At 40.4% G+C, this 27,023-nt stretch overlaps 1 protein-coding gene across 4 annotated transcripts in view; it reads left to right on the forward strand.

The window, feature by feature from the left end:
• The window catches only part of grm7 (glutamate metabotropic receptor 7), a 642,411-nt gene that overhangs the window by 303,781 nt on the left and 311,607 nt on the right, over positions 1 to 27,023 (forward strand). For all 4 annotated transcript variants that reach the window (XM_062973828.1, XM_062973827.1, XM_062973825.1 and 1 more), the window contains exon 4: positions 8,525 to 8,679. In XM_062973828.1, coding sequence (XP_062829898.1) covers positions 8,525 to 8,679 — 155 coding nt within the window. The remainder of the gene's footprint in view (positions 1 to 8,524; positions 8,680 to 27,023) is intronic.

Below are 27,023 nucleotides of genomic sequence, written 5' to 3' on the forward strand. Positions count from 1 at the left end.
GTGGATCCATGAGACTCCTGCTTTAGAAGGATACTTATATCTGCACATGATAGCCAGCTTTAGGGTCTTCTACTAAAATATAGATAATCTTTTTTTTTGTCTGTCTCTTTTTCTATCTGATGACTCTCCTGAAAAACTAAACATAAGGTCCCCCCCTTTCTTTTTTAACCGTACAGGAGCACCCTCGCAAGAACTTGTGGTTTTCTACCACAAGTTTATATTGTACTGGCTACACTGCACTCAGGTTGATGTAGATAATTCTATATTTTTAAAAGATAGAGGGTCATCTTGGGTGTGCCTGTCAAGGGTTTTTTTCCCTAGTTTTCAGTGAAGCTCTTATATGTATATTTCTTTCTTCTGCCCCTGTAAATATAGATGAGGGCCTATCAATATTAATAGACATAGAGGGAAATCTGAGGGAATTCAAGAATTGTTCACTCCCAGAGCCCAGTTAAAGGTATGATTCCACTCTAATTGCCATGGCAACATTCTGTGAAATCCAGAAAATTGCATTTTAGGAAGGGCCATCTAGAATTTTCAGATAAAGAACTCTAGTACTTCAACAAACATCGGTTCTCCAAGTTTCCATTGATGCAATATAACTATATAGTGTGCATTTCTACTTAGTGATGTTAAATTGTTATTAAAGCAAATAAAAATAATAAGGAATATTATATTTCAAAGTATATTCAACATTGGAGGAAAGGATAGAAACTGGTTAAAAATCAGTGGTTCATTCTTCTAGGCCACCACAAAACCACAAGTCAGCAAATATCCAATAAAAATGTAGTAAGTTAAAACAAATCTGAAGTTCAGACTGAAATCCCAAATCAGATTGGTCCCAGATTGAGATGCTGAAATACCTCATTCTTGAGTTTGTTTTATCTCATTGTTTTAAAATTTTAATGCACATTTTCCTTTTGTGTTTCTGTTGTTGGCCAGACAGCATCATTAGCGTATCTGTTTACTTGCACTTTCTCAGGAGAATGATGGCACTATAAAGGAGGGAGAGACTCATTCTTTTTGGTTATTATCTTTGATTTTGCTTCACAGTACAACCATGTGATGAACTAGAAGCAATTGCAACCTGAAACTCATCAGGGCTATTGATGCTTCTGTTAAAATCTGATGATTACAATGGCCTAAAAGTGATTCTTCTTGCCAGGTTCACAGCAGTAAATTATTTTATCTCTGCTTTCTGATAGATTTAATAGTCTGTGTATCATACCAAAATCAGCACACTCAAATATCATTGCTACAGACCAGAAGAGGGAAATATTTCTAGTAAATCTGCATCTAGATTTTCTGTAAGCCTAGAGAATGAAGGAGAGGGACAGAAGGTGGGGAAAAAGAGGGAAAATGGGAAGAAACCCTCATAATAATGCAACAAACTTTAGCTTAGAAGTTAGTTTAGAAATTTAATGTTAGTGCTTAATAGAAGTTTAATATTAGCACTTAGCTTGAAATATTAGATATTACACATCAAACATGGATTCATATTATTTTGCTCTATCTTTCTGTACCTGTACAGTTTACCTGTCTCAGTGATGTAGGCAAAATAAATATAATTTGGTTGTGACTTAGCAAACATGGAGTCAGCTTGTGTCCAAAAATTAGTAATAGTAACCATGTTTTGAAGTGGATTTCTACTTAGGATCCCAGGCCCCATCTACAATGCCATATAAAATCCAGATTATCTGAATTGAACTGGATTATATGAGCCTACACTGCTATGTAATCCAGTTCAAGTAGATAATCTGGATTTTATATGGCAGTGTAGATGGAGCCCCAGTTTGCTTGTTTCAAGTGAGGCTTTGTATTGAGAACCAGATTCTACTGTTTCTATCAGTGAGAGTAGGATGTTTTTAAAGGATATGTATATGTTTTTAAACTGCTTGATATTTATATTGATGGGTCTGATGGCCACAAACTATTTTAACTATGTTTAACTATGTTTATTGTTTTATTCTTAATTTATTGTGTTTTGTTTTTGATTTACAGCCTTTTTTGATATTAAGTATATTGTTTTTGTGTTGTGAGCCACCCTGAGTCCCTTTTGGGGAGAAGGAGTGGGATATAAATAAAGTTGTTGTTGTTGTTGTTGTTGTTGTTGTTGTTGTTATATTGTACTTAAACCCAACTGAACGTTTGCCTGTTCAGATAAAAAAGGAACATTAATATTTGCCTGAAACCAATAGAGGGAATATTATATGATGAAGAGAAAAAGGTATGCAAGATCTTAAGATTTAAACCTATAGCCAAATTATGGTTTGGGCTTTATGTCTGAACTCACCTCCCACTCCCACTATTGTCCACCAGGACAGAAAGAACAATTATAGGAGTTCTTAGTTAATGGGAGATATGTATTTCCTTTTCCTGGTTGTATGCATTTAGAACTAAATCCCCATCTCAAAATATTTTTGCTTCCTATAAAAGAGAAATATTGCCACCATAAACACTAGGCAATATAACTATGTCAGACTGTTGTTTGTTTCTGTGTGTTACCTCAGGGGAAAATTATTTTTAGGTGCTGCATGACTTTCCTTTCTATTGCCTGCTGAATTCCACAAACAATTTTATGATGGTATAGTATTTGAAGCTGTGTTGTAAACGCCACCCCTAGGGTGTTATCTTCCTTGCACAAAAATGTACAGGTAGAATGAGAAACATAAGGAAACTTGTGACTTCTGCTTGTGTAAATCAATATACCATTCTGCTAGAATTTGAAACAACATACAGGGGCAGGGGGAGCATATCAGACACAGAGCATCATTTGATAGCATTCTCGTATCATTTACCTGGGCACCCAAGGGCATTTCTGTATGGAAAATATTGATAGTGAGATCAATATTACAGGGCGCGTTCAACGCCTCTGTTTAAGGAGCTTCACTGGCTGCCATTTACTTTCTGGGCCCAATTCAAGGTGCAGGTTATCACCTACAAAGCCCTAAACGGTTTGGGACCCACCTACCTTAGAGACCGCATCTCCCTCTATGAACCCACACGTTCTCTTCGCTCGTCGGGGGAGGCCCTTCTCTCGCTCCCACCACCCTCACAGTCACAGTTGGTGGGGACGAGAGAGAGGGCCTTCTCTGTCGTGCCCCCCCCGGCTTTGGAACTCTCTACCTAGAGAGATCAGGCAGGCCCCTACCCTCCTCTCCTTCCGGAAGAGCTTAAAAACCTGGCTCTTTCAAAAGGCCTTCGATGTTTAGTTGTTGCTGATTTGATCTATCTGTCCATTCCATAATAGTCCCATTGTTGTTGTCTTGCCATTTTATACCGCACTTTATTGTCCATTCAACTTGAGATTTCCTTTTCCCATTTCGTAACACTCTGCATTTCACCTGGGATCTACGAATTAGTCTCCTCTTTTTAACACTGTATCCTGCTTGTTGATTTTAATGATTGTTTTTATTGATATTGATGTTTTTTTACTGGGATAATTGTTTTATTGCTTTGTTACTGTTATTTGTTTGTTTTATCGGGCCTGGCCCCATGTAAGCCGCCCCGAGTCCCTTCGGGGAGATGGGGCGGGGTATAAAAATAAAGTGATTATTATTATTATTATTATTATTATTATTATTATTATTATTATTATCAATTTCAAATTCATGTTCATGTTTTTTAAAAAAACGCAGTTAGCAAACATGTAAATGCAATGTAAGCTAAGAATAGTCACAAAGTATTTAACAAGAAGAGAAGGAAAGTAAACAGAAAGGATGAGTACTAGCCCTTTTCTCTGAAAATAAGGCAGGGTCTTATATTAATTTTTGCTCCCAAAGATGTGTTAGAGCTTATTTTCAGGATGTCTTCTTTTTCAGAAGTAAGTCTTACTTTTGGGAAAACAGGGTAGAAAAATACAGGTTACAAATGAAATAGATTATATAGGTTTTTCTTAAGTTGAATTTGTGTGTAGTTTGGAAGAGGTGCATGATTATGTTTGTCGGTTTTGGATTCGGGGGAAATTCGGAAATCCAGCTGCCGAAAATGGGACCAAAAATTGCACACCCCTAATTTTTAGGTTTGGATAGCATAGGGAAAGGTTCACCACTACTGTAGTGTTTATTTTGCATTTACCTCAATTTCTGCCCCTATGACAATTGGATTTTGAAAATGTGGGGTTTTCATGGAAACAACAGTTTGTGAGAAAGTTTCGGTAGAGACACATTTCACCTAAGAAGGGATATCCACTATTACAAGACTGGATTTCCCTTTCTAGGGGTAGATTTCCTCTTACTTCCTGTTTTCTCATGACCATATGTAAGTAGGAATCATGTGTAAATCAAATTTTGGTAACTTGAGGAATGCCTGTAGCTTCAAATCATGAAACCATATTATCTACAGGTCTCAGAAATCCTCATTAGTATGAGGTAGCCATTTTGGCTGAAGGCTGTTGCCTAAAATGTAATATTTCCAAACTTTGTTTGACAAATCTAGTGTTGGATGGGGAGAAGCCTAAGTTACCTCGTGTATCACATTTTTTCTACTTTCTATAGATGTTTTTCAGGTACTTTTGTTATTCATGTTGAAAGTCAGTGTGAAAAAATTATTTGAAAATACTCATTTTTTAAAAAAAACATGTTTTAAAAGAGTGACAAAAATCTTTGCATATTTATACTTGCTTCACACAGAGATTGCACATGGTTGTTTTACCAAGAAAATAGCCTTTCCTCCATGAAAAATAACTTTTCAAGGCATAAATATTAAAAGCTTCCCAGGAAATATTGTTTTCTATCCTAAAAGTACTGAAATTGGGGGCTTATTTTGTGTAGAATTCTCAAACGATCAATATGCATAAACAACAACATTTTCTGTGCAGGAATTAAAACTTCTGCATTGAATTCTTGTTTTCCATTAATGGGAACAAGGGTAGCATAAGCATATCAATAGTGTTCAACTTAAGTTAGAGGATGAAGGGCAGCTTCATAAGAGAGTTCTGTGGATGGACACAAGCAAAGGGAGTTGTCCAGGGTTAGTATCAACATTTCAACTGACTGAGCACCAAGTGTCATTGAGCAGGGTTTTCTGACATATTGATTCACATGCCACTTTAATCATAACATGGCATATCATTCTTCATTTGAAAGCAAAGAAATAAAGCTTTTGTGTGATTGTGTGTGTGTGTGTGCATGTGCATAGATATGTATATACTTGCCAGAGACATAGTGTTAGGCGAAGTACCTCATCATACTGATCCCCCTCCTTACTTTTGTCCCGTATTGCCAGAAATCATTGGTGAAACAAAAGGTGTGCATGGCACCTTATGGTGAGCCATGCACCCTCCCTCCTTCCCCTATCACATGGGGGCATTGGGACAAGACATATTTGCACTCTGTCCCTTTCCCCATCAGACAGGGAAAAAACTGCAGGTAGCTCTGTTAGAGCTGCCCAAAATACAGATCACCAACCGTGGTTGGTGAGAAAGCTTCTTGCAATGCTTCCTCGCCACTTCAGCCATCAATGGGGCAGGGCCATGGCCTGCATCATATTATGCCATCTGTAAGGATCTTTGGATGAAGAGGATTAAGAGGCCCAAACCCCCCTGTGTTATGAGGTGGTGAGACTTGTAATTATTTCTTTTTCTCCTTTTCTCATTGTTCCTGGTAATTATTGTAATGTCACTGAGTGTATAGCTCAGATGACCAGGAATACTTTTACCTTGATTCTTTATCCCATTGATTATTTGGAGTGTCAACTTCTGGATTGGCCCAGGAAAGGCTTTGTCCACCAGGCCCCCAGCTGCCTCAGAGTGGGGAAAGAGTCTTGATTTTACAGACCTGGTTCAGTGCTGCTAGATGGCTACTCTTACTGTCCCCCTGCTATGTTCTCATCATAGCAGTGGCCAGTGGGTGCAATATAGCTTATGTTGGCTGCCCATTGCCTGGAGTGATATCAACCAGGCTGCCAGAGTGGTGTGGGAGGGGAAAGGGAGAAATCAGGGTGTTTTCCCCCTCCTTTCTCTAATCTAATCACCCTGGCATCCAGTCACTCCACTCCAGGAGATAAGCAGTGGACACTAGCCATATCACGCCCATCAGCCACTGCTATGAAGAGAACAGGAGAGGGATAGTGAGTGCCATCCTGTGTCCCCAAGCTACCTAAGACTCGGAAATATAGGATGGCCAGGTAAAAAGTTGCTGTCAGTACTAGACTGACTGTTTACATGATCCCAAAGTTATGATTTTCTCTGGGTTCTCAGGGAGAATTTGGAGCAAGCCACGTTAACCCAAATCAGCTGTGCACTTTGCCGCTCCTCTAGAGCTTATTTGCTACAGCCTTCAGGTCAGAGTAGATGTGCCCTGGATTAGTTCACACCATTCCAATTTCCAGTTTTATTTTAAATGTTTAAGGTTGCTGACAACCTCTGAGATGCTCAAAAACAGTCTAGGTCTACCCTTGGCCTATCAAGTAAGAGGTTCCATGCTCCCATTTTAAAATATTTTTCATAATGTTACCAGTTTTCTCTCTTAGTCAATCTATCATAACTACTACACAGGCTGTGGTTGTACTGAGACACTTATGTGCATGTGACCCCCTCCCTCCTTCTAGTACAGCCATTTCAACTGTACTATTAGTGAATAGAAGTTGCTTTTTGAAAAGCAGCCTATTACATACTTACATGTTCATTACAAAACAAATTGGAATAGTTATATTTTTTTCAGTTTGAAATTAACAACAGTTAAATCTCTGTGGACCTGTGTTTATAGATCCTATTACAAAGAAGTAATTAGCACTGAAATTACCATAGGAATAGAAAGGGAAGTAGAACGAAGTGCAAAATAAAGATAAATTGCAGGAAGAAATAAGCCTATATTTTGCACTTAAGAAGACATAAAATGTTATATGTTAAATGTATTGAACCTTTAGGTATGTCACTTCCTTTGGCTGTATAACAGACTAAAGCTATGCCACAAACAAAAAATTCCAGAGCTTTTATGCGTAGAAGAAGTCTTCTTTTAAAATGCTAAACTTTAGTTTAATGTAGAAATTTTCACACTTTAATTCCTTTATATTCTGGATAGGAAGATATTTTTGAATTTTAATACATTTTTATTTTAAGCATGAACTAAACAAAATTTCACTCATCCCTACAGCATTGTATGTTTTTCATCTTACTAATAAAAAGTACCATCCTTTCATCTTGCAGTGATTCAAAGAAGATTAGCAAATATAGAATGGTGGATAAGAGTCTGTCCATTTCAGTTAATTCCCTGTAAATTTGACAGAACATGCAGAACATCAGTATAGAAGGTGTGACTATCTATGACTGCATGCTCACTATATTTTATCTCCAGACTCAGTATGTCTGTACTCCTGACCTGCAGTGGGACTTTCAATAAACATTTAGGTGACCTTTTGATGAAAAGATTGCCAGACTAGAAGATCTTTGGTCAGATCAAACATGACACAAAGCACATAGTGAGTTTAAGAAATGAGCTGCTGGACCACACTAAGGGTCAAATCAGTCCAGCATCCTGTTTCCAACAGGGGTTATCAAGATGTTTGCAAGCAACAACAAGGCCTCCCACTGTGTTAGATCTCCAAACAAAAGGCATAGTGCCTATGTACATGAAGATAACATATAACATCTATGGCTAATAACGTGTCTATCCTACACCTTGTGTAAAATATGTCTCTTGGTCTAGTCAATGTTCATTATAAAAGTTTGAACATTGAAAAATGAAGAAGAGGTCAAGCATTGTATTCCAGATTCACCCTGTCTTCCACTTAGTGAATCAGAATACACACACAATGCCAGGAAGCATAAATAGTCTGGCAATGAGAGTGTTAATTTGCTTTGAATTCCAGTAGTACAGGTTAAACATTCCTTATCCAAAATGATTGAGGCCAGAAATATTTTGGATTTCAGGTTTTTTTCTGGAGTTTGGAATACTTATATTTCCATATATATACATAATGAGATATCCTGGAGATGGGATCCAGGTCTAAACACAAAATCTGTTGATTTTTCATGTACACCTTGAGTCAAACTGTGTGTACATTGAAGCAGCGGAAGTAAAAGTGTCACTATCTCAGCTACCAATGTGGGCAATTTTAGATTTTGTGTAGTATTCCAAATTTCAGAATTATGGATAAGAGATTCTCAGCCGGTAATACCCAATAGTTAATTCTGAGCAAATTTGCTCAGGGTTGATTTTTAATGACTGAAGAGAGTATGTTTAAAATACTCTCTGCATTTCATAATGCCAAAATGACAAATAAGTTGAAAGAAATCCCTCTTGATTTAAACATAACTGCTTCCCAACAATCTCAAACTGTACAGTTGATTGTACCATTATACAGGGCCAACCTCACAGAAAAAATGCAAAACAAGTTGAAAGTGTTGTTATTTAGTAGATTTTTTTCATCTCTGAACTTCCAGTCATATTGAAGCATTGTTCCAGTTCGTTAAGTAACCTTTTTCTGTCTGCTATTGTTCCCAAGTAAATAAGTACCATTTTCTTTTTTATTCCCCCTTTTCCTTTTTAAATTTGGGTGAATTTTACATGCTTTTTCTCTACAGGCAAATCCTTGCAGCTGCAAAAAGAGCTGGTCAAGTTGGGCATTTTCTGTGGGTGGCATCAGACACTTGGGGCTCCAAAATGAGCCCTATACTTCACCATGAAGATGTCGCAGAGGGAGCCATTACCATTTTGCCTAAGCGTGCAACAATAGAAGGTAAGATTTCATTTTAATTATGCACAGCTGGTCATCAGTCACCAGCAAGAGGTTCCAGTTAGGGGTTACATCCTGTTTATATATTCAGCTGTATTGATTATGGTTATTTCTTCCAACTCTTGATCAGTGATGCTGTGCCATGAATTTCCTACACGAGAAAGGGCCTGAATTAGATAACATTTGAAGCCTCTTCCAATTATCAACTTCTTCAGACAGGGTAAAAATCATTGGTATATGCCGGTTCCACTTGGTTTTGTGGTGGAACCCCTCTCACAATGTGCATCTACTTCTGGCAGGGCTGTGTTACAAAACTGAAGAGGAACCGGCATATGCCACCATGATGGCAACACAGGAGGCTTCCCGTGTTGCATTGAGATCAACAGAGGGAAGCTGGGCGGTGTACACTTCCCCCGGTGGGATGGGGCCTAGGGTAAGTTGGATGATGTGGGGCATGAGGCGGTGGGTTCTCCACTCCCCCCACTGGGCATCGCGGGATTCGCTACAATCTGTGGCAATTCCGGCAGCACAAATGATGAGGTCCTTTGTCATTTCCTTACTAGTGTGGCTACCACTTTCTTTGCAAAACCTCTCGCAAAAGTCTAGAAACAATCCAAGATTGCCCTCCCATTTTGTTCCCAGCCACTTGCTCACATATTGTGAAAGTGACACCCAGCCCCTTAGGAAGGTTTATAATCATGCTGTTGGGATTTTGAGCAATAAGTTGCTAAACATATAACATGATGCACGCATTTTCAGATTTGGTATGAGAGCAGCTGCAGAGGCATCAGATGTCCTGACAGGAAGGAATTTTTAAAAAGGGAGTGTGTTTGGGGAATCATGCAGAGAAAAAAACACTTGAAGAACCACAATCTTACAGTTGGACAGCTAAGCATTCTAAAATACAAGAACTTTCAATCCCTTCATTCCTACCTCTCAGGGCCCATCCACACAGTACCTTTATCCCAAAAGCTCCTGGTTCAAAATGGAGGGTGGTTAGACAACATCAGCTGAAAACAAGGGAGGAATCTCTACAAAGCCAAAAAACCGTAAGATAAAAAAGTGTGGGAAAATCCCAGTTCTGTCCAGGTGATTCGGACCTTCAAATCTCTGTATGTCCCTACACTCAGAACATACGGGACTTTTATGTTGGTTTGTTCCCAGGTTATAAATGTTGGTTCCTCATTGATTCTGTTGTAAAAACATGGGGAAAGTTGTTTACGCAGAACACATCACATGGCAAAAACTTTGATAAATGGGTATATGGTGATGTCCCTCTCACCACAAGGTTTTTGCCCTGTATTCAAATTTTGCCAGGTTTTTAATGATTGAACCAATGAGAAACCCACATTTATAATCAAGGAACAAAACCCGTATGAATGATCTGCATACTTGCATCAGTGCATTACTTTTTTTTGAAGCCACCAGAATTTCGAATAGGAGTCTCACAGCAGCCATTTTACAGTCTTCTAAATCCCAGAACAACACATCAAGTCCAGACATTGCAGGCACAAATCCTGGGACTAACAAATCTGTGTTCAGATCTGCTCTCAGGTCCCCGGATTTTTTGTCCTACCTATTAAACTCACAATTTTGTACTGTCTGGAAGCACCCTCAGTATCTTCTGATAAGTATTAAACATGAGATGACTAAGGTTTGAGCAATTACTATTAACTTTTAAAAAAAATAAATTTTAGAATTTTCTTAAAAACATGGCACATATCCTTCTTAATATGGATGAGAAAACTGCTACCACTATTTGTTTCCCAATAAGACAATACTCTGAATATCCTACTGAGAAGAGCAGTATGGGGCTGTGATTCTTCACACTTTCAAAATCTCCTGGGAAATTATTTTGTGCAGGAATATACATTTTTCTTTTGAAAGCTTGCTTTTTTTGTTCATTTGTTAAGAAAAGAAACCTTTCTGCATGACAACTATCATTGCAATGTACAGAAATAACACAAAATGTGCTACATTTATCCTTACTTTTGCTGTGGCTTATGTTGTACTCTTCTCATGGAGAGTAATAGCCTAAAGAAGAGAACCTTTCTCTGAAGATCTCTTATAGTGCGGAACTGTGATTTTCCAATGTTGTGAATTGTGTGAAGAACCTTCATGAAAAGAGAAGGAACTTCCTTCTTCTGAGTGTCATTCTCTACTCATGAGACTACCATACTTCTCCCTCCTCATGTTTTTAGGCTGCCTGGTTTCATAATCTCACTAAGGTTTCTCTGTAAAGAGGAAATGACCTCTATTAGTACATGTCTTTATTTCTTTTACCTTCTAGGCCAACTCTTTAAAGAGAGCAAAGAGACTAATCTGCATGGTAAAATGAGATCTGGTATATCTTTTTAACTTAAAGCAAGATCAAATATTTGCATTCTTTTTTATTAAGTACATTCTGCTATTGTACTACTTATTATTCTCAGATGTATTAGTAATTCTGGCTTTTTAACTTTTTATTACACCAAAAAAGTTTAAAGGAGCAATTTTATTTGTGAAAACCCATTAACACATCATTTCATCTTTTTCCTACATATTCTGCTGTAATAATTGATCACTGAACTGTTTTCTTAGGTGCATTGCTATGCCCATTAATGCATTCCAATGAGGCAAAGGGATTGTTATAAATATAAATTTTAAGGCTGGATACAAAGTTTTGGATATAGAGCTCACACTGATATAATATTGTGTTATTTGCCATTCGGTTAGCTTTGACTGATGGTAACTCTATGATTAAGAGAGACCTCCAAGATCATCAACAGTACTGCTCAGATCTTGAAAACTCAGGGACATGCTTTCATTTGTTGAAATAATTCCTCTATAATGTGGTTTTAGGACCTCACTATTTCACTATAGTTGCATTAGTATTGATAGTGGATACATACCATGTTGAATACCTTAGATATCATACTTCTCTTCAATAGCATAATTGTACTGATTTGCCAATCCATTATCCTACAGCCATACTTCCACACTGCCTTGTGACTCCACCTTCACTACTGCTGTTTCTTCATATATATATATATATATATATATATATATATATATATATATATATTAGCACAACACAGTGATTCCAGAACTTTTCAAAAGGCAAATATGAAAATAAAATATAATAGTAAAACAGCCAATTTGGGAATAGTGAGAGATAGGAAGGAGAGGAGGAGAATCCAACCCCCAATGTCACTTTATTGCTAGCATGCTGGAAGGGGCCATTATACCATGGTATATGGCAGGGATGTTGTGGGATTAGGAATAATTGATGGGTTATTAATAACTAGGGATAGGAGAATTATAGGAAAGAGGCAAACTGGCAATAGGATGAACATGCCATTATGCAATAGAGACTATTGACAAAGGTGGCAGTCCAGTTGCAATGCTGGTTTGCCAAACTCATGTCCTTACTCTTTTCCTATTGCCTTGCATTTTACCATGAACCATTATCTTTTCCACTGAATCATGTCTTATCATACTCTGTCCAAAATACAATAGCCTCTGTTTCTAGTCATTTTGACTTCTAGGGAGAATTTGATAGTAACTTGGTCTTGGACCTATTTATTTACATTTTTGGCAAATAATTCTTTATAATTCTTCTCCAGTCTGACATTTCAAATGAAATATAATTCCCCCTACAATTAACGTCATACTGGCTCCCCCTTCATTGGTCACCATTGCCTGGAACATGATCATTTCTTTAGAGACCTGCAGTTTTGCATGCTTGAGAAACTTTATTCCCCAAAATGAGATGACCATGCTTTAAAAAGAAATAGATTAAGTATTGAGATTTGACACATTAATCCCTCATGTGAACTTAGAATATATCCATCTACTTCAAGCTTTCAAATACCCCATAACGTTTCACTCTGCATTGTAAAATCACTGTGATGAGGAGGATGCCCTTGGTTCAGGATGAAAAAAATAAAATAGCATAATGCTCTGCTTCCTCCATCACAGACTCTCAATACCCAGGCAAAAGCTTTTTAAAATCCTTGCAGGCAGTTTTAAAGTTGCACTGTAAGTAATATTTTGTACTTGTATATATTTATTAGGGTTAATAGGCATATTTACAGTTGGGGTATTTTACATAATCTTAATACAAGATATATGTACACAAAATTAGAATTGCAAATTGCAACTTTTCTCTAGTTATAGTTTTTGTTGTTGTTTGGATTTTGTCCATTTTCTTTCTTTTATCTTTTAATTGCACCTGAAGAAGGTCATTAAATATTACTAGGCTACAATGCATTCGTGTGATTGTAAGAATAAAATCATATTTCCTAACACTGAGACTTTATCTCTTTTCCACAATCCTTTCATTGGGTGTTACCTGTCCTCTGTGCTTAATGTGTATACTAGCTTTTTCTTTACTCTTAAGATTACAGGGATAGAAGGGAAAGCTAACTACAGTAATAAAGTCTACAGTGCCTATAAGGTTTGAATCCCGTTGACAGTCCAACAAGAGAAGACTCATTGAATCAATAGAATTGATTCACTATTAGCACTGGATTAAACATCAGGAAGAACCTCTTGATGGTAAGGGCAGTTCAACAGTAGAATACACTGCCTTGTAAGTGAAGTCTCCTTCTCAGGAAGTTTCTAAAGAGAGGCTGGATGACCATTAGTTAAGAACACTTTGATTGTGTATTCCTGCATGGCAATGGGTTGGACTGATTGACCCATAGTATCTTCCAAATCTATTATTTTATGAAGGGGTCTATTTTAATGTACTTATTTAATTCATATCTCACCTTTCTTCCACCTCAGGACCCAAGGCAGGTAACTTTAATTGGGACTACCAGTAGCATTCATGTATGTTTAGCTAAGCTCACCACAATACCAAATAAGGTCAAAAGCAACATTTCAGTAAATAGAGCCATAAACAGAATTGGATTATCTGTAGGGAGAAATCTATGAGTATTGGGAAGAACTGACAATTTAATATAGACACATTTTAAACTCTTTCTGACTTGATAACCACTGTAGCCATCAGTCCATGAATAAACCTGTTCACAGCCCCAGGAACACTAGTGGCAAATGTCAGAGGTCAATATCCTTAGGGAGACAGGTGAGGAGAAGCAGACTGAGTAAGGTGGCTAAGCTGTCTGTTAAGTCCTCCTCCTTCTCCTATCTTTTCCCCAGTTTGGTACTCAAGGGAGTTTACAATAGTTTAAATATGTGCAATTAAAATTCCTCAGTTTATAAATATTTAAAAGCAATTAAACCATGCTAAATCAAAATCAATTAAACAACCTTGTCACATGGCCACTGGAGGTGCTCCACTTTGTAGCTAGCTCCAGCTGAGGGGGATCTGATGGGGGGGAGAGAGAGTGAATGTGCGTGGTACACACAGCTTCCCCCCATGCATTGCAATAGCTGTGTTGGCTCCTGTGTTGCTCTGGCAATGACATGTGCCAGCTTTGTACTCCTAAACCCACAGAGCCATGCCAGCATCATGGGATGGGAGCCTGTTGGTTCAGTGGATGACCAGGCCTAAATCGATGCATGCCACTAAATTTAGCCTCTTGTGAAGAGGTCATAAATCATAAACAATTAAACAAGAAATTAAAGTTCAGTACATTATACAATACCTGTTTCGCCTTTCAAAAAAGCAATTACCAAATGTCTGCTGGAATAATATGTTTTTTACTTGTCTGTGGAAAGATACTTAGGAAGGTGTTAGCCTAGCCTCTTAGTTTCAGAATCTGGGAGCAGTCACTGGGAATGCCTTCTCTCAGGTTTCCACCAAATATGCCTGTGAAGATAGTTGGACAGAGAAAATGCCCTCCCCAGAATATCTCAACACATTGTCAAATTCATATGGGAGAATACATTCCTTCAAATGAACTGAAACTGATCTAAATAGAATAATGCAGGAAGATCAAAAAGAGAGGTACGTGAAACCTTGCAAATAAAACCTTTTGCTGTGTGAAGTGGACAGATGATTCCCTATTCAAAGAAAGGCAACCCATGTCCATATTTCTAATGAAACAAAGATTATTCAAATGGAATGAACATCTTGAAAAGGCAAAGACAAACACGGTGGAATGAGAGGAATGGAGCTGCAGAATGTATGTTATCCCATACATTCTATACTTTTACACTATTTTCAAGCCATAAGAAGAGAACTGTTGACATGTAGAAACATATGCATGACAAGCAAGTGCCACAAATACCAAGGCATGTCCTACCATGTGTAGACTATTAATAGAAATATGCACAACTGAGGTAACACATGGCCTATCTTCCTCAAGGAGTGAAAATCGAGAGCTAGGATAGGATGGTTTGTTTGCCATAAAGGAAAGTTATATGTTCCAATTTATGTTCAAATGGTTGCTGAGGATGCAGAATCTGGTTCTTTAGAAGGATTCTTAACCTATATTCTTGCTTCACTTTTATATGTAGGATTGCTGTCTTTTATAGCTGCTTGAATATAGAAGTTGTGACATCAATGCAGCAGTGATATCTTCTTCCAGGGCAGTAATGGATGCTTATTTGAGAATATACAGTGATAAGAACTTGGCGTATTGTGTGTTAATTAGAGGGTGTCAATCACATCAACATAACACTGTTTGTTTAGTAAGGCTGTTCCAGTTTTCTTTTTCTTTGTTCAGCCTTATCATGGACTCTTTACAGATTCATAAATTAGACTGTCATGTCTTCTATCTTATCATGAGATGATACATCCAACTGAAATGAGAGGAGACATTTTAACATAATTTTTGTTATCTACAAGAATGGAATAAACCACTCCCTGCTAGAAAACTTGTTTGGTGGTATTGGTGATTGTAGACTAGTAGAAATCATGGAGATTTCTTCCCTCTTAAATGGTACACTTTCATGTTTTTTTAAATCCAAAGTTGCTATTGTAATTTATTTTCATGTAAGACCAAATGCATTTGAAAACCCTTCTTCATTTACCAAACTTGGGAAATTAATCTTTTAAATCAAATTTTGAAGCAAAATAAATGGATTAAATGGTTATTTTATGCTAGTAATTGCATATTTTTCAGTCACAGCATTGACTGAAACAGTGAGTGCATAATTGATAATAACTGGATTTATATAAAGGTCTTAAAATAGGGCTTATTTTATTTAATAAAATACCTTCCCAAATGTACAAAGTTCTTTATAACTAAATCTGATATGGAAAACCATGAGATTTTGAAATGCATTTATTTTGTTGTAGTAATATACTCGTAATAAAAAATGGATAGCTTTGATGATCCACTTACCAGGCGGGTGTCAGTTCACTTCGCGAGCTGGAAGCCTGACAGTTGTTGCTGATGCTGCTGCATTTCCCCACCCCAAGGAAAAACCCTGTGTAGTGGAGGAGGGGGCTGCAGACCCTCAGATAGTGGCAGCGGGAGGTAGAGGAGGAAAGGAAAGGCTGCCAAAAGCCATAGGAGCATTGGGTTGGTTTTTCTGTGTGTTATGTTAAAGTTTTCCATGTTGGTGGTGGTGATGGAGGAGGAGGTGGGGGTCTCTTTCGCTTGCAGACACTGTGAGGCTGGGACCTGGGAGGGTTTCTGACAAGGACAGGCCCTGCTGATCAGTGTTACGCCCCTTTGCCTGGATGTCTTTAATATTATTTATTATCTTTTAAAAGTATTTTGTGAAGGAGAGGAAGGGAAGGAGCAAAAGAAGCTAAAAGAATGAAAACCCTCAAACGCACATGCGCACACCCCACCAACCATCCCTCAGGTTCCTAAATGAAAAGAATCAGGAAAATAAAGGGAAATCAAAAAGATTCAACTGTAATGGCAAATAGGGGAGGAGGAGCCAAGATCAGCTCCTGCTTGCTTTTATGCTGGGTGAGTTTTTGTACCAGGGGGGTCCTTCCTGCTCCGAAAAGGTACTGAAGGTACCGAAGGCAAACAGATCTGTGCACAACTCTATTTAGTATCACTTGTGGGATATAATATATTTGCCACCATTTCAGGAGGTTGATTTCAAAGTATGTGAATTAAGTTCTGTGAAGTTACATCAGTCTTAATATAGTCTGCTCTTATTTGATGTAATTACAGTGAAGGATCAAGTCAGATTTTATTTGTAAGATACAAGGAGAATTTGCTCATGTAATAAGTACTTTATAAAAGTTGCATTTAAAAAGTGTTTAATCAGAACTGCTAGGCATTGATATGCAACAAACAGGACCCATGCTTAACCAACGTCAGTAAAACAGAACTGCATTTTCTCCAGACAACTATCCTAAAGCTTATTTTATAATAAATAATATTTTTGAAATCGTTCTGTAGACAGATTGAAACAACAAACACTTTTTTTCTCCCGGGTGATTTGTACTATTTATATAAAGCAAATGGTAAAAGACAATAAGGTTCCTAGAGAAGAGTTTATTTGGGCAGTTTGTTTTGATAGAAAATCAAAGTTTATAGAGAAATCCAATAGTGTGAGGATTCTGCTACAAATTTCAGTATGTTAAACATACATCACCAAAGAGTATGGAGTATGTGGTATGAATGCATAATGGAAAACAATAGAAAAATTAATGGGAGAAAACAAAGTTATTATCATTTTCCCAGAGAAAAGTATATGAAGAAGTGAAGGTGAACAAAACTTTTCAACTCACTTTAGATTTTTGTTCACTGAATTGACTTCATAACATTTTCAACAAAAGAGACACATTGTTAAAGGATCATGCTGGGTACTAGGGGCAAACTGAGTTTGATAGTAAAAAAAACTGGGATCCAATGAAATAGGAAGAAACACAATTTGGGGTTTCTTGGGGTTATCTGCTGAGGAGTTACATGACAAATATTACTGGGGATGATCTATTCTTTGTCAGAAAGGTTGGGTTCTGGGTTCAACCTATTGCTTTTAATCTGTTGCTTATTTCCATGCACTACAATTCTAGTCCCCTGGTCATTTTATATTTATGCTGTTTGATTCATGATGACAAACCTGTTGCCATGATTAACAAAGCACCAGTGCTTCTTCAAGACATTTTTGTTGGAATCCTCTTGGTTAGTTCCAACTAGAGTAGAATAATTCAATTAGATGTTGAATGGTAAATCAACAAATGCGTAAATACCATTGAATCAATGAATCAACTATAGTTAAAATGAATAACAGAATTCAAGCCTTTATTTATTTTGTTAATAATAAGTACAGTTAAAATCTTTATAACTTTTATTAAAATTATTTCCTATAATTAATTAAATATTCTATGAAATCACAGTTAAAACTACTTTAAAAACATTTAAAATATAGATAAAAGAACAAGACACCAAGTAAAAAAAAAACAACAACACTTTTTGCACCATTAATATGGAGCTAAAGACTTATTTAAATTAGAAGGCATTTGCCCACCAATCAAAAGGGCTCAAAGAAGGCTTCAACAGAACCTCCCATGAAAGAATGATCCACAACTTGGGAGCAACTACCATGAAGACTCATGTCATCATCAAATATATATTTTATGGTGGTGGGACTGAGAGAAAGCTTTGAACTAAAGATCTTGAAACTTGTGCAGACCCACATAGTATTTTGCTCCACATACAGCACAAATCCTGATTCCATTGAAGCCTCATTGAACTATTCAAATAAGATTATTCATAATTTATCCTACACTTTCCTGCTTCTAATAGATAAGACACTACATTACTGGGCCATCCCTAAAAGGTACCTAATAGTGTACACCTATACTTATGGCCACTAAGCATTTATGGTCTGCGAGTTCTGCAGGGGATTCTGCATTGGGTTTTTTTTTTTAATGTTGCTACTTAGACCTCTCCTGATGCTCTCATTTCCATGATTAGAAGATCTGCATGATGACACATACATGAAAGTCACAAAGACTTTGTTCTCTGTGATTACAAGTGAATAAAACCCACATATCTATGTCAATTCACTCAGTCATCCTATGCACCATTTAATAAGTTGCACTATTATTTGTTTGTTTGTCTGGTGAAGGTAATGTGTTATTTGTTCTCATTTTAGCACTGATACTCAGAAAGCTTGACAATTGGCAAATATGGACAAGAACTTTGAAAGGTTGTTGCTGTTGTTGTTGCTTATTTGCCAAGCAAATGAAACCAAAAAGATAATGTGGTGATCTGCCTAGGCAATTATTACTTTTGTTTATCATCATCATCATCATCATCATCATCATCATCATCATCATCATCATCTACTTAAAAAGTGCCATCACTGTACATAGTGCTTTACAAGCACAGAAAAAGAACAACTATCATCAAGCTAACATAGGCAATTCTTTAGATAATTAAGACATGACACAAAATGAAAAAGGGATGACAGTGTGGGAGAGGATTAAATCCACTAGATGCTGTCTTTCCTTCTTTACCTCTGAGGTGAGGACAGGAACAGTGTGGGTGAGAAAACTACAGGACACTTCTCTACCCTAGATTCTTTGCATAAAATAGCTTTCATAGAAATGTCATACATGCAGCCAGACAATCCCAAAAGGCAATTTTAGAATATACATGAAAAACAAACATCTGGTCCACATTTTCTTGGATAATAGATTTCTACCTCTGCTGTCACCATGGGTAAACCAGCAAAAATGTAATTATTATTATTATTATTATTATTATTATTATTATTATTATTGACACAAAGACATAGTATGACACAGAAGACATATATATGCTGGATTTCGTATTACCAAATCAACAAGTCAAACACTTCCCAAGTGTTTAGGACTGTGTGATGTATTTTTGGATGATGCATGCAGATCCCAGTAAGGTGGCTTTTTGCAGTTGACAGATCATAATTTTGTCAATGTTTATTTTTTTCCAAATACCGGCTGAGATCTTTTGGCACGGCACCCAGTGCACCAATTAGCACTGGAACCACCTGTACTGGTTTATGCTGAGCCTTTGTAGTTCGATCTTGAGGTCCTGATAACGGCTGAGGTTTTCCTGTTGTTTTCATCAATTTGACTGTCACCTGGTATGGCGACATCAATAATCCAAACTTTTTTCTTTTCCACAGCCCTAAGGTCTGGTGTGTTGTGTTCCAAAATTTTGTCAGTCTGGATTTGAAAGTCCCACAGGTTTTTTTGCGTGTTCATTTTCCATTACCTTTGCAGGTTTTGATCCCACCAGTTCCTTACTGCTGGGAGGTGGTACTTATGGCATAAGTTCCAATGAATCATTTGGGCCACATGGTTGTGTCTCTGTTTGTAGCCTGTCTGCGATTTTCTTACAGCAGCTGAGGATATGATCATGTCACGACCCAGGCTGCAGAGCACCAATAACCATACACAGAGGCCAGAATCTAACTAATATCTTTATTTAAGGAAATATATAGGTTAATAAAAGCAAGTGTAGGAAATAGTTCAGGAGTAGACCTTTCAGGGAAGGTCAAAATTAGTCCAAAGAAACAATGTCCAATATGAAATATTAAGGTCCAAAGTTGTAATCCAATAACCGAAACACTCACTTCGCCAAGCGAAGTGAGGGGAGATGACAAGGTCCTTTAGTCCATGAAACTTGAGCAAGGCTAGGAAATAACTTGATACTTGGAACACAAGGCTTGAACAAGGCAACAAGAAACGAGGAGCAAAACCAAGATCCGTGGAATTTACTTGGCAAGGTCCGGAAAGCAAGGCTAGATCCGTGGAAGTAAACAAGGCTGGGAACGAAGGCTTGGAAACAGGAACGAGGCTTGGAAACAGGAACGAGGCTTGGAAACGGAGTAGCTGTCCACACACGCTACTCCAGTAGCTGACGAATTGACTCCGCAAGATTCCAAAAGGGGCAAGGAACCTAAATAGGGCCTCGTTTCCCACCAAAGAACACTTCTCTGGGGAAACCAGAAACGAAAGTCAATCTCTGTGTCCAGATGTATGACTCCCTAAAATTTCTCATGGAAGCAGGCTTAATCATCAGAATGCTTTGCTGCGATTCTCAGGCTTCGGCGATTAGCCTGCTGAACTCCTTTTTGTTGTAGATAATAATTACGGCGAGAAAATGGGGGAGATTTTGACTCAGGGCTTGTTTGGCAGATTTCTGGAATACAAACCTCCTGCAGGTGCAAGGGCTCTAATTCAGGCTGGGAAAGTTCCCTTTCTGGCTGAAATGGTGGAAAACCCAAGTTTTCCTCTTCATCTGTCACAACAGCACTAGGAACGGGACTACATGGCCCATGAGTCATCACACTATCCCCCTCCTCAAGCCCCCTCTCAAACTGGGACTCTCTCCCCGAGGCGCGAGGCCGCGGCTTGGCGGGATAGGTCTGATGGAAACGGCGGGTTAAATCTGGGGCATGGACTGTGGAAGCGTCTTCCCAAGAGCGTTCCTCGGGGCCAAAACCCACCCTGTCAATGAGATATTGAAGGCGGCGGCGGTGAAAGCGAGAATCCAAAATGTCCTGAACCTCGAATTCCTCCTCCCCATCCACCAAAATAGGAGTGGGGGCCGGCCGGTCTACATCAGGGCGCACACCATCCGCCGGAAGGAGCAGAGAGCGATGAAACACTGGATGAATGTGCATAGAGCGTGGGAGTTGGAGTTTGAAAGTCACGGGGTTAAGTTGCGCCACCACTGGATAGGGACCAATGAAACGGGCATCTAACTTCCGGCAAGGGCGATGGGAGGGCAAAAAGCGAGTGGACAGAAGAACCCGGTCTCCTACCTTGATTTCGGGGCCCGGCTGGCGATGTTTGTCCGCGTGACGTTTATAGTCCTCCTTGGCTTGGTCTAGTTGCTGGAGCAAAAGTTGTTGCACCGCTGTGAGTTCCTGCAGCCAGTCTTCGGCTGCGGGAACTTCTGAGGTTTCAATGACAGGAGGAAAGAAACGTGGATGGAAGCCGTAGTTTGCAAAGAACGGGGTTTCTTTAGTCGAGGCCTGGACACCATTGTTATAGGCAAACTCTGACAGCGGTAACAGGGAAGCCCAATTGTCCTGCTGGTAGTTCACATAACAGCGAAGGTATTGTTCCAGAGTGGCATTGGTGCGCTCAGTTTGCCCATCCGTTTGGGGATGGTGAGCCGAAGATAAACGAGAGTCTATGCCCAATAGTTTTTGTAGTGCTTTCCAGAAACGAGAGGTGAATTGGGACCCACGGTCTGTGACCAAACTCTTGGGCAATCCATGCAATCTGAAAACATGCTGAAGGAATAAATCTGCAGTCTCTTTGGCCGTGGGAAGGCCATCGCAGGGAATGAAATGGGCTAACTTGGTAAAAAGGTCCACCACCACTAGGATTGTGGTGAATCCACAAGAAGGTGGTAGATCAGTGATAAAATCCGCAGAGATTATTTCCCATGGGCGAGATGGGGTAGGGAGGGGATGCAGAAGCCCTGAGGGCTTTTCCCTTCTTGTCTTGGAGCGCTGGCATACTGGGCAGGTGTTGACATATTTTTCCACATCCTTGCGGATCTTGGGCCACCAGAAATCTCTTAGGATCAAATGCATGGTTTTAAATATTCCGTAGTGCCCTGCTGGCTTGCAGTCATGACACAGACGAAGTGCTTTTTCCCTGCCCGGTCCTGGAGGAATGTAGACATGATTTCTATAGCAAAGTAGCCCATCCTTAAGCGAAAAGGAGAAATGTAGTCCTTGGCGAAGTTGGTCCTGTGCCCAGGCATCTGCTTGCTGACTAGCCCTGATTTCCTGAGCACAAAGGGGCCCTGGAGTAGAGGGAGTTGATTCAATGGGAGTGGATTTGGTGTTTCCCACTGTGAGCGTGGCAAAGTTCTCGGGCTGTAGCAGCTGGGACTCAAAGGTCTCTTTGCGCCCTGCAGCATATTCCGGTTTCCGTGACAGAGCATCTGCTTGCTTGGTCTGGGCTGGGGTTACATAATGGATTTGGAAGTTAAAACGTTCAAAGAATAAAGCCCAGCGTTGTTGCCTCTGATTTAGCTTGCGGGCAGTTCTTAGATGCTCTAGGTTCCGATGATCAGTATGGACTTCAATGGGAAATTTGGCCCCTTCTAACCAATGTCTCCAAGTTTCAAAGGCTGCCTTTATGGCCAAAAGTTCCTTTTCCCAAATAGTGTAATTCCTCTCTGGTGCGGTCAATTGACGGGAATAAAAGGCACAAGGGTGTAGATGATCTCCCACTGGTTGTAGGAGTACAGCCCCAATCGCCACATCGGAGGCGTCCGCCTGCACGACAAAAGGGGTTTCAGGATCTGGGTGCTGAAGGATTGGCTGGGACGTGAATAATTTCTTTAGTTGCTGGAACCCTTTCTCTGCTTGTTCTGTCCAGCGGAAGGGCAGTTTCCCACGGATGCAGCTGGTGATTGGATCAGACCAGCGGGCAAAGTCTGGAATGAACTTGCGGTAGTAGTTCGCGAACCCCAAGAAACGTTGCACCTCTTTCTTGTTGGTTGGCGCCCGCCATTCCAATACTGCTGCAACCTTTGCCGGGTCCATGGTGAGCCCTAGTGGCGAGACACGATATCCCAGGAAATCTACCTCTTGTAGATCAAAAGCGCATTTTTCCAGCTTGGCATAAAGTCCATGGTCCCGCAATCGTTGTAACACCATTCTGACGTGGTTCTCATGTTCTGATTGTGATCTAGAAAACACCAAAAAATCGTCCAGGTAGATAATCAAGAACCGGTCTAGATAATCCTGAAAGATATCGTTGACAAAATGCTGGAACGTTGCGGGAGCTCCACATAAACCGAAATTCATGACCAGGGTTTCGAATAAACCGAATTTAGTCTGGAAGGCAGTCTTCCACTCGTCCCCTTCCCTGATGCGAACTAGATTATAAGCTCCTCGTAGATCCAGTTTGGTGTAAACCTTAGCCCCTCGAAGCCGGTCTAAGAGGTCCGAGATCAAAGGCAGGGGATACCGGTTTCGCTTAGTGATATTGTTCAATGCTCTATAGTCCACCACCAAGCGTAGGTCCCCTGACTTCTTTTTCACAAACATCACCGGGGAAGCGGCTGGGGATTGAGAGGGTCTGATAAACCCCTTGCGGAGGTTTGTCTCTAAGAACTCCCTGAGAGCTTCTTGCTCTGGTTCAGTCAGGGAGTAGAGGTGTCCTCGCGGGATCGGGGCCCCCTCCACCAAGTCAATGGCACAGTCATAAGGTCTATGTGGGGGTAGACTCTCGGCTTCTTTTTCATTGAATACATCCCAATATTCTGAGTACTTCTTGGGCAAGGTGATGATGGGTTCAGCGTCTGTGGCATGGCAGACCTTGGCTACAAGGCAATGGTTTTGGCAATATTTTGAAGCAAACTGCAGTTCTCTGTTGGACCAGGAGATGCTTGGGTCGTGGAGTGTCAGCCATGGAATTCCCAAAATCACAGGGAAGTGGGGAACCTCGGTAACAAAGAAGGAAATCTCTTCCATGTGTTCCCTTATCCACTTTCTGGTGGGCTCCGACCACTGGCTTACTGGACCTGTCTTGAGGGGGCGGCCATCGATGGCTTGCACCACACGGGCGTTCTTGAAGTCGTGATATTGTAATCCCAGAGAGTCGGCATACTCTCTATCAATGAAGTTGTTTGTGGCTCCTGAGTCTATCATGGCATGGACCATGACGGGTCCTTTTTTCACTGACCACAAGGTGACCACTAGAAGAAATAGGACCCCGGTTGGCGGCTCTTGAGTGGGGTTTTTGACCGGGTTGGCGAGCCTCTCTACGCCCGGTCGCTGGCTTCCCCCGCCGGCTGTGCGCCAGCCGCCTCAGACGTCTTCGTCTCCGTGGAGGCCGCCGCCGCCAGACGAGCGGCGGGCTTCCCTTTGGCTGGACACTCTCTGGCAAAGTGGCCCCCGTTTCCGCAGTACCAACAGAGATTTAGGCGTTGGCGGCGGGCCTTCTCGGCGGCATCTAATCTGGGACGCACATTGCCCAACTGCATCGGCACCTCCTCGCTGCCTCTGGGGTATGGGGCTGGTGGCGGGGGTCTCCACACTGCACGCGGCTGGACGCCGGTGGGAGCGGGAGGTCTCGCTCCGGTCCTACCGCTCTGGCCTCGGGTCCATTGTCTTCTGTTGGCAATCATGACTTCAGCTCGTAAACATTGATCAATGAGTGCTTCAAGAGAGTGTGGAGGATCCACCTTGGAGATTTCCTCCAGCATCTCGATATTGAGACCCTCCCGAAATTGTCCTCTGAGGGCTACATCGTTCCATCCGGTGTTATGGGCCAGCACTCGGAACTCGGCTATGTACTGGGACATGGGTCTGTCCCCTTGGGAGAGGCGCCGGAGTTTGTGGCCGGCTGCCTCCAAATTGTCCTCAATCCCCCAAGTCGCCTTAATGTCATCTAAGAATTGTTGCGCTGATCTTAGATGTGGGGAGACTTGGTCGAACAGTGCCGTCGCCCAGTTGGCCGCTGGCCCGTCTAGGAGACTGTAGATCCACGCCACCTTGATGTCTTCTTGGGGAAACTCGGCATTACGGGCCTCTAGATAAGCCTGGCATTGGCGATGGAAAACATGAACCTTAGAAGCTTCTCCAGTAAACTTGGTTGGCAACGCCAGGGCCGGGAGACGGATTCCGCGTTCCTTCAATCCCCTTATTTCTCCCTCCTGCGCATTGAGCTTATCACGGATGCGGTCCACTTCATCCTTGTCGATGGTGTAGCTGAGTGGTTGGGCCCCCGGTCCGGCTCCGGTAGACATTCTGGCCTAGGTTAATTGGTGCTTAGGGTGGCGGAGTCAAACTGTCACGACCCAGGCTGCAGAGCACCAATAACCATACACAGAGGCCAGAATCTAACTAATATCTTTATTTAAGGAAATATATAGGTTAATAAAAGCAAGTGTAGGAAATAGTTCAGGAGTAGACCTTTCAGGGAAGGTCAAAATTAGTCCAAAGAAACAATGTCCAATATGAAATATTAAGGTCCAAAGTTGTAATCCAATAACCGAAACACTCACTTCGCCAAGCGAAGTGAGGGGAGATGACAAGGTCCTTTAGTCCATGAAACTTGAGCAAGGCTAGGAAATAACTTGATACTTGGAACACAAGGCTTGAACAAGGCAACAAGAAACGAGGAGCAAAACCAAGATCCGTGGAATTTACTTGGCAAGGTCCGGAAAGCAAGGCTAGATCCGTGGAAGTAAACAAGGCTGGGAACGAAGGCTTGGAAACAGGAACGAGGCTTGGAAACAGGAACGAGGCTTGGAAACGGAGTAGCTGTCCACACACGCTACTCCAGTAGCTGACGAATTGACTCCGCAAGATTCCAAAAGGGGCAAGGAACCTAAATAGGGCCTCGTTTCCCACCAGAGAACACTTCTCTGGGGAAACCAGAAACGAAAGTCAATCTCTGTGTCCAGATGTATGACTCCCTAAAATTTCTCATGGAAGCAGGCTTAATCATCAGAATGCTTTGCTGCGATTCTCAGGCTTCGGCGATTAGCCTGCTGAACTCCTTTTTGTTGTAGATAATAATTACGGCGAGAAAATGGGGGAGATTTTGACTCAGGGCTTGTTTGGCAGATTTCTGGAATACAAACCTCCTGCAGGTGCAAGGGCTCTAATTCAGGCTGGGAAAGTTCCCTTTCTGGCTGAAATGGTGGAAAACCCAAGTTTTCCTCTTCATCTGTCACAACAGCACTAGGAACGGGACTACATGGCCCATGAGTCATCACAGATCAATAGTTTCATCAGCTTCCTTGCTATTATTATTATTATTATTATTATTATTATTATTATTATTATTATTATTATTTCTAAGTAAATGTCACACCCGTGGCAACGGAGCACCAAGAACCAGACGCAGAGACCAATATCTATCTAATATCTTTATTAAGTAAATATATAAAAGTAATAAAAACAAGTGAAGAATATAGTTTAGAAGCAGACCTATCAAATGAGGTCAAATATAGTCCAAAAATGTATTGTCCAATAAATGATATTAGAGTTCAAAGTTTTTAATCCAATAACCGAAACACACACTATTGCCAAGCAATAGTGTGGGGAAAATGCCCAGACTCTTTGAAGTCCAAGGTAGCTTGAGAACAAGGCTGGAAACAAACTTGAATCATTAAACAAGGTCCGTGACTAGGAACAAGGCGAAACAGAGATTCTAAGAACAAGGTCCGTGGCTAAAAACAAGGCTAGACAAATCTTGAATACTTGATCCGGAAAGCAAGGAACTGGGATTGCGGATTTTGCGAAGTCCACACAAGGCTGGAACCACGAAGTTGCTTCTGGAGCTGCTCTGTTGACTCCGCAACAATTCTAACGTGCCAGGCACCTATATTGGGGTCTCGTTTTCCCGCCAACGACCTCTTTCCCTAGAGAACGGGAAACAAAACCCAACTTTGTCCAGATGTGAAACTCCTTAGAATTTCCCAAGGGAAGCATGACTAATCAGCCTGTTGTTTAGCTGCAATCCGTAAGATCCTGCGAGTCTGTTCTCTCACTCCCCTGTCTGCAGAATA

This window comes from Anolis carolinensis, chromosome 2 (assembly GCF_035594765.1).
Source record: "Anolis carolinensis isolate JA03-04 chromosome 2, rAnoCar3.1.pri, whole genome shotgun sequence".
Taxonomy (NCBI): domain Eukaryota; kingdom Metazoa; phylum Chordata; class Lepidosauria; order Squamata; family Dactyloidae; genus Anolis; species Anolis carolinensis.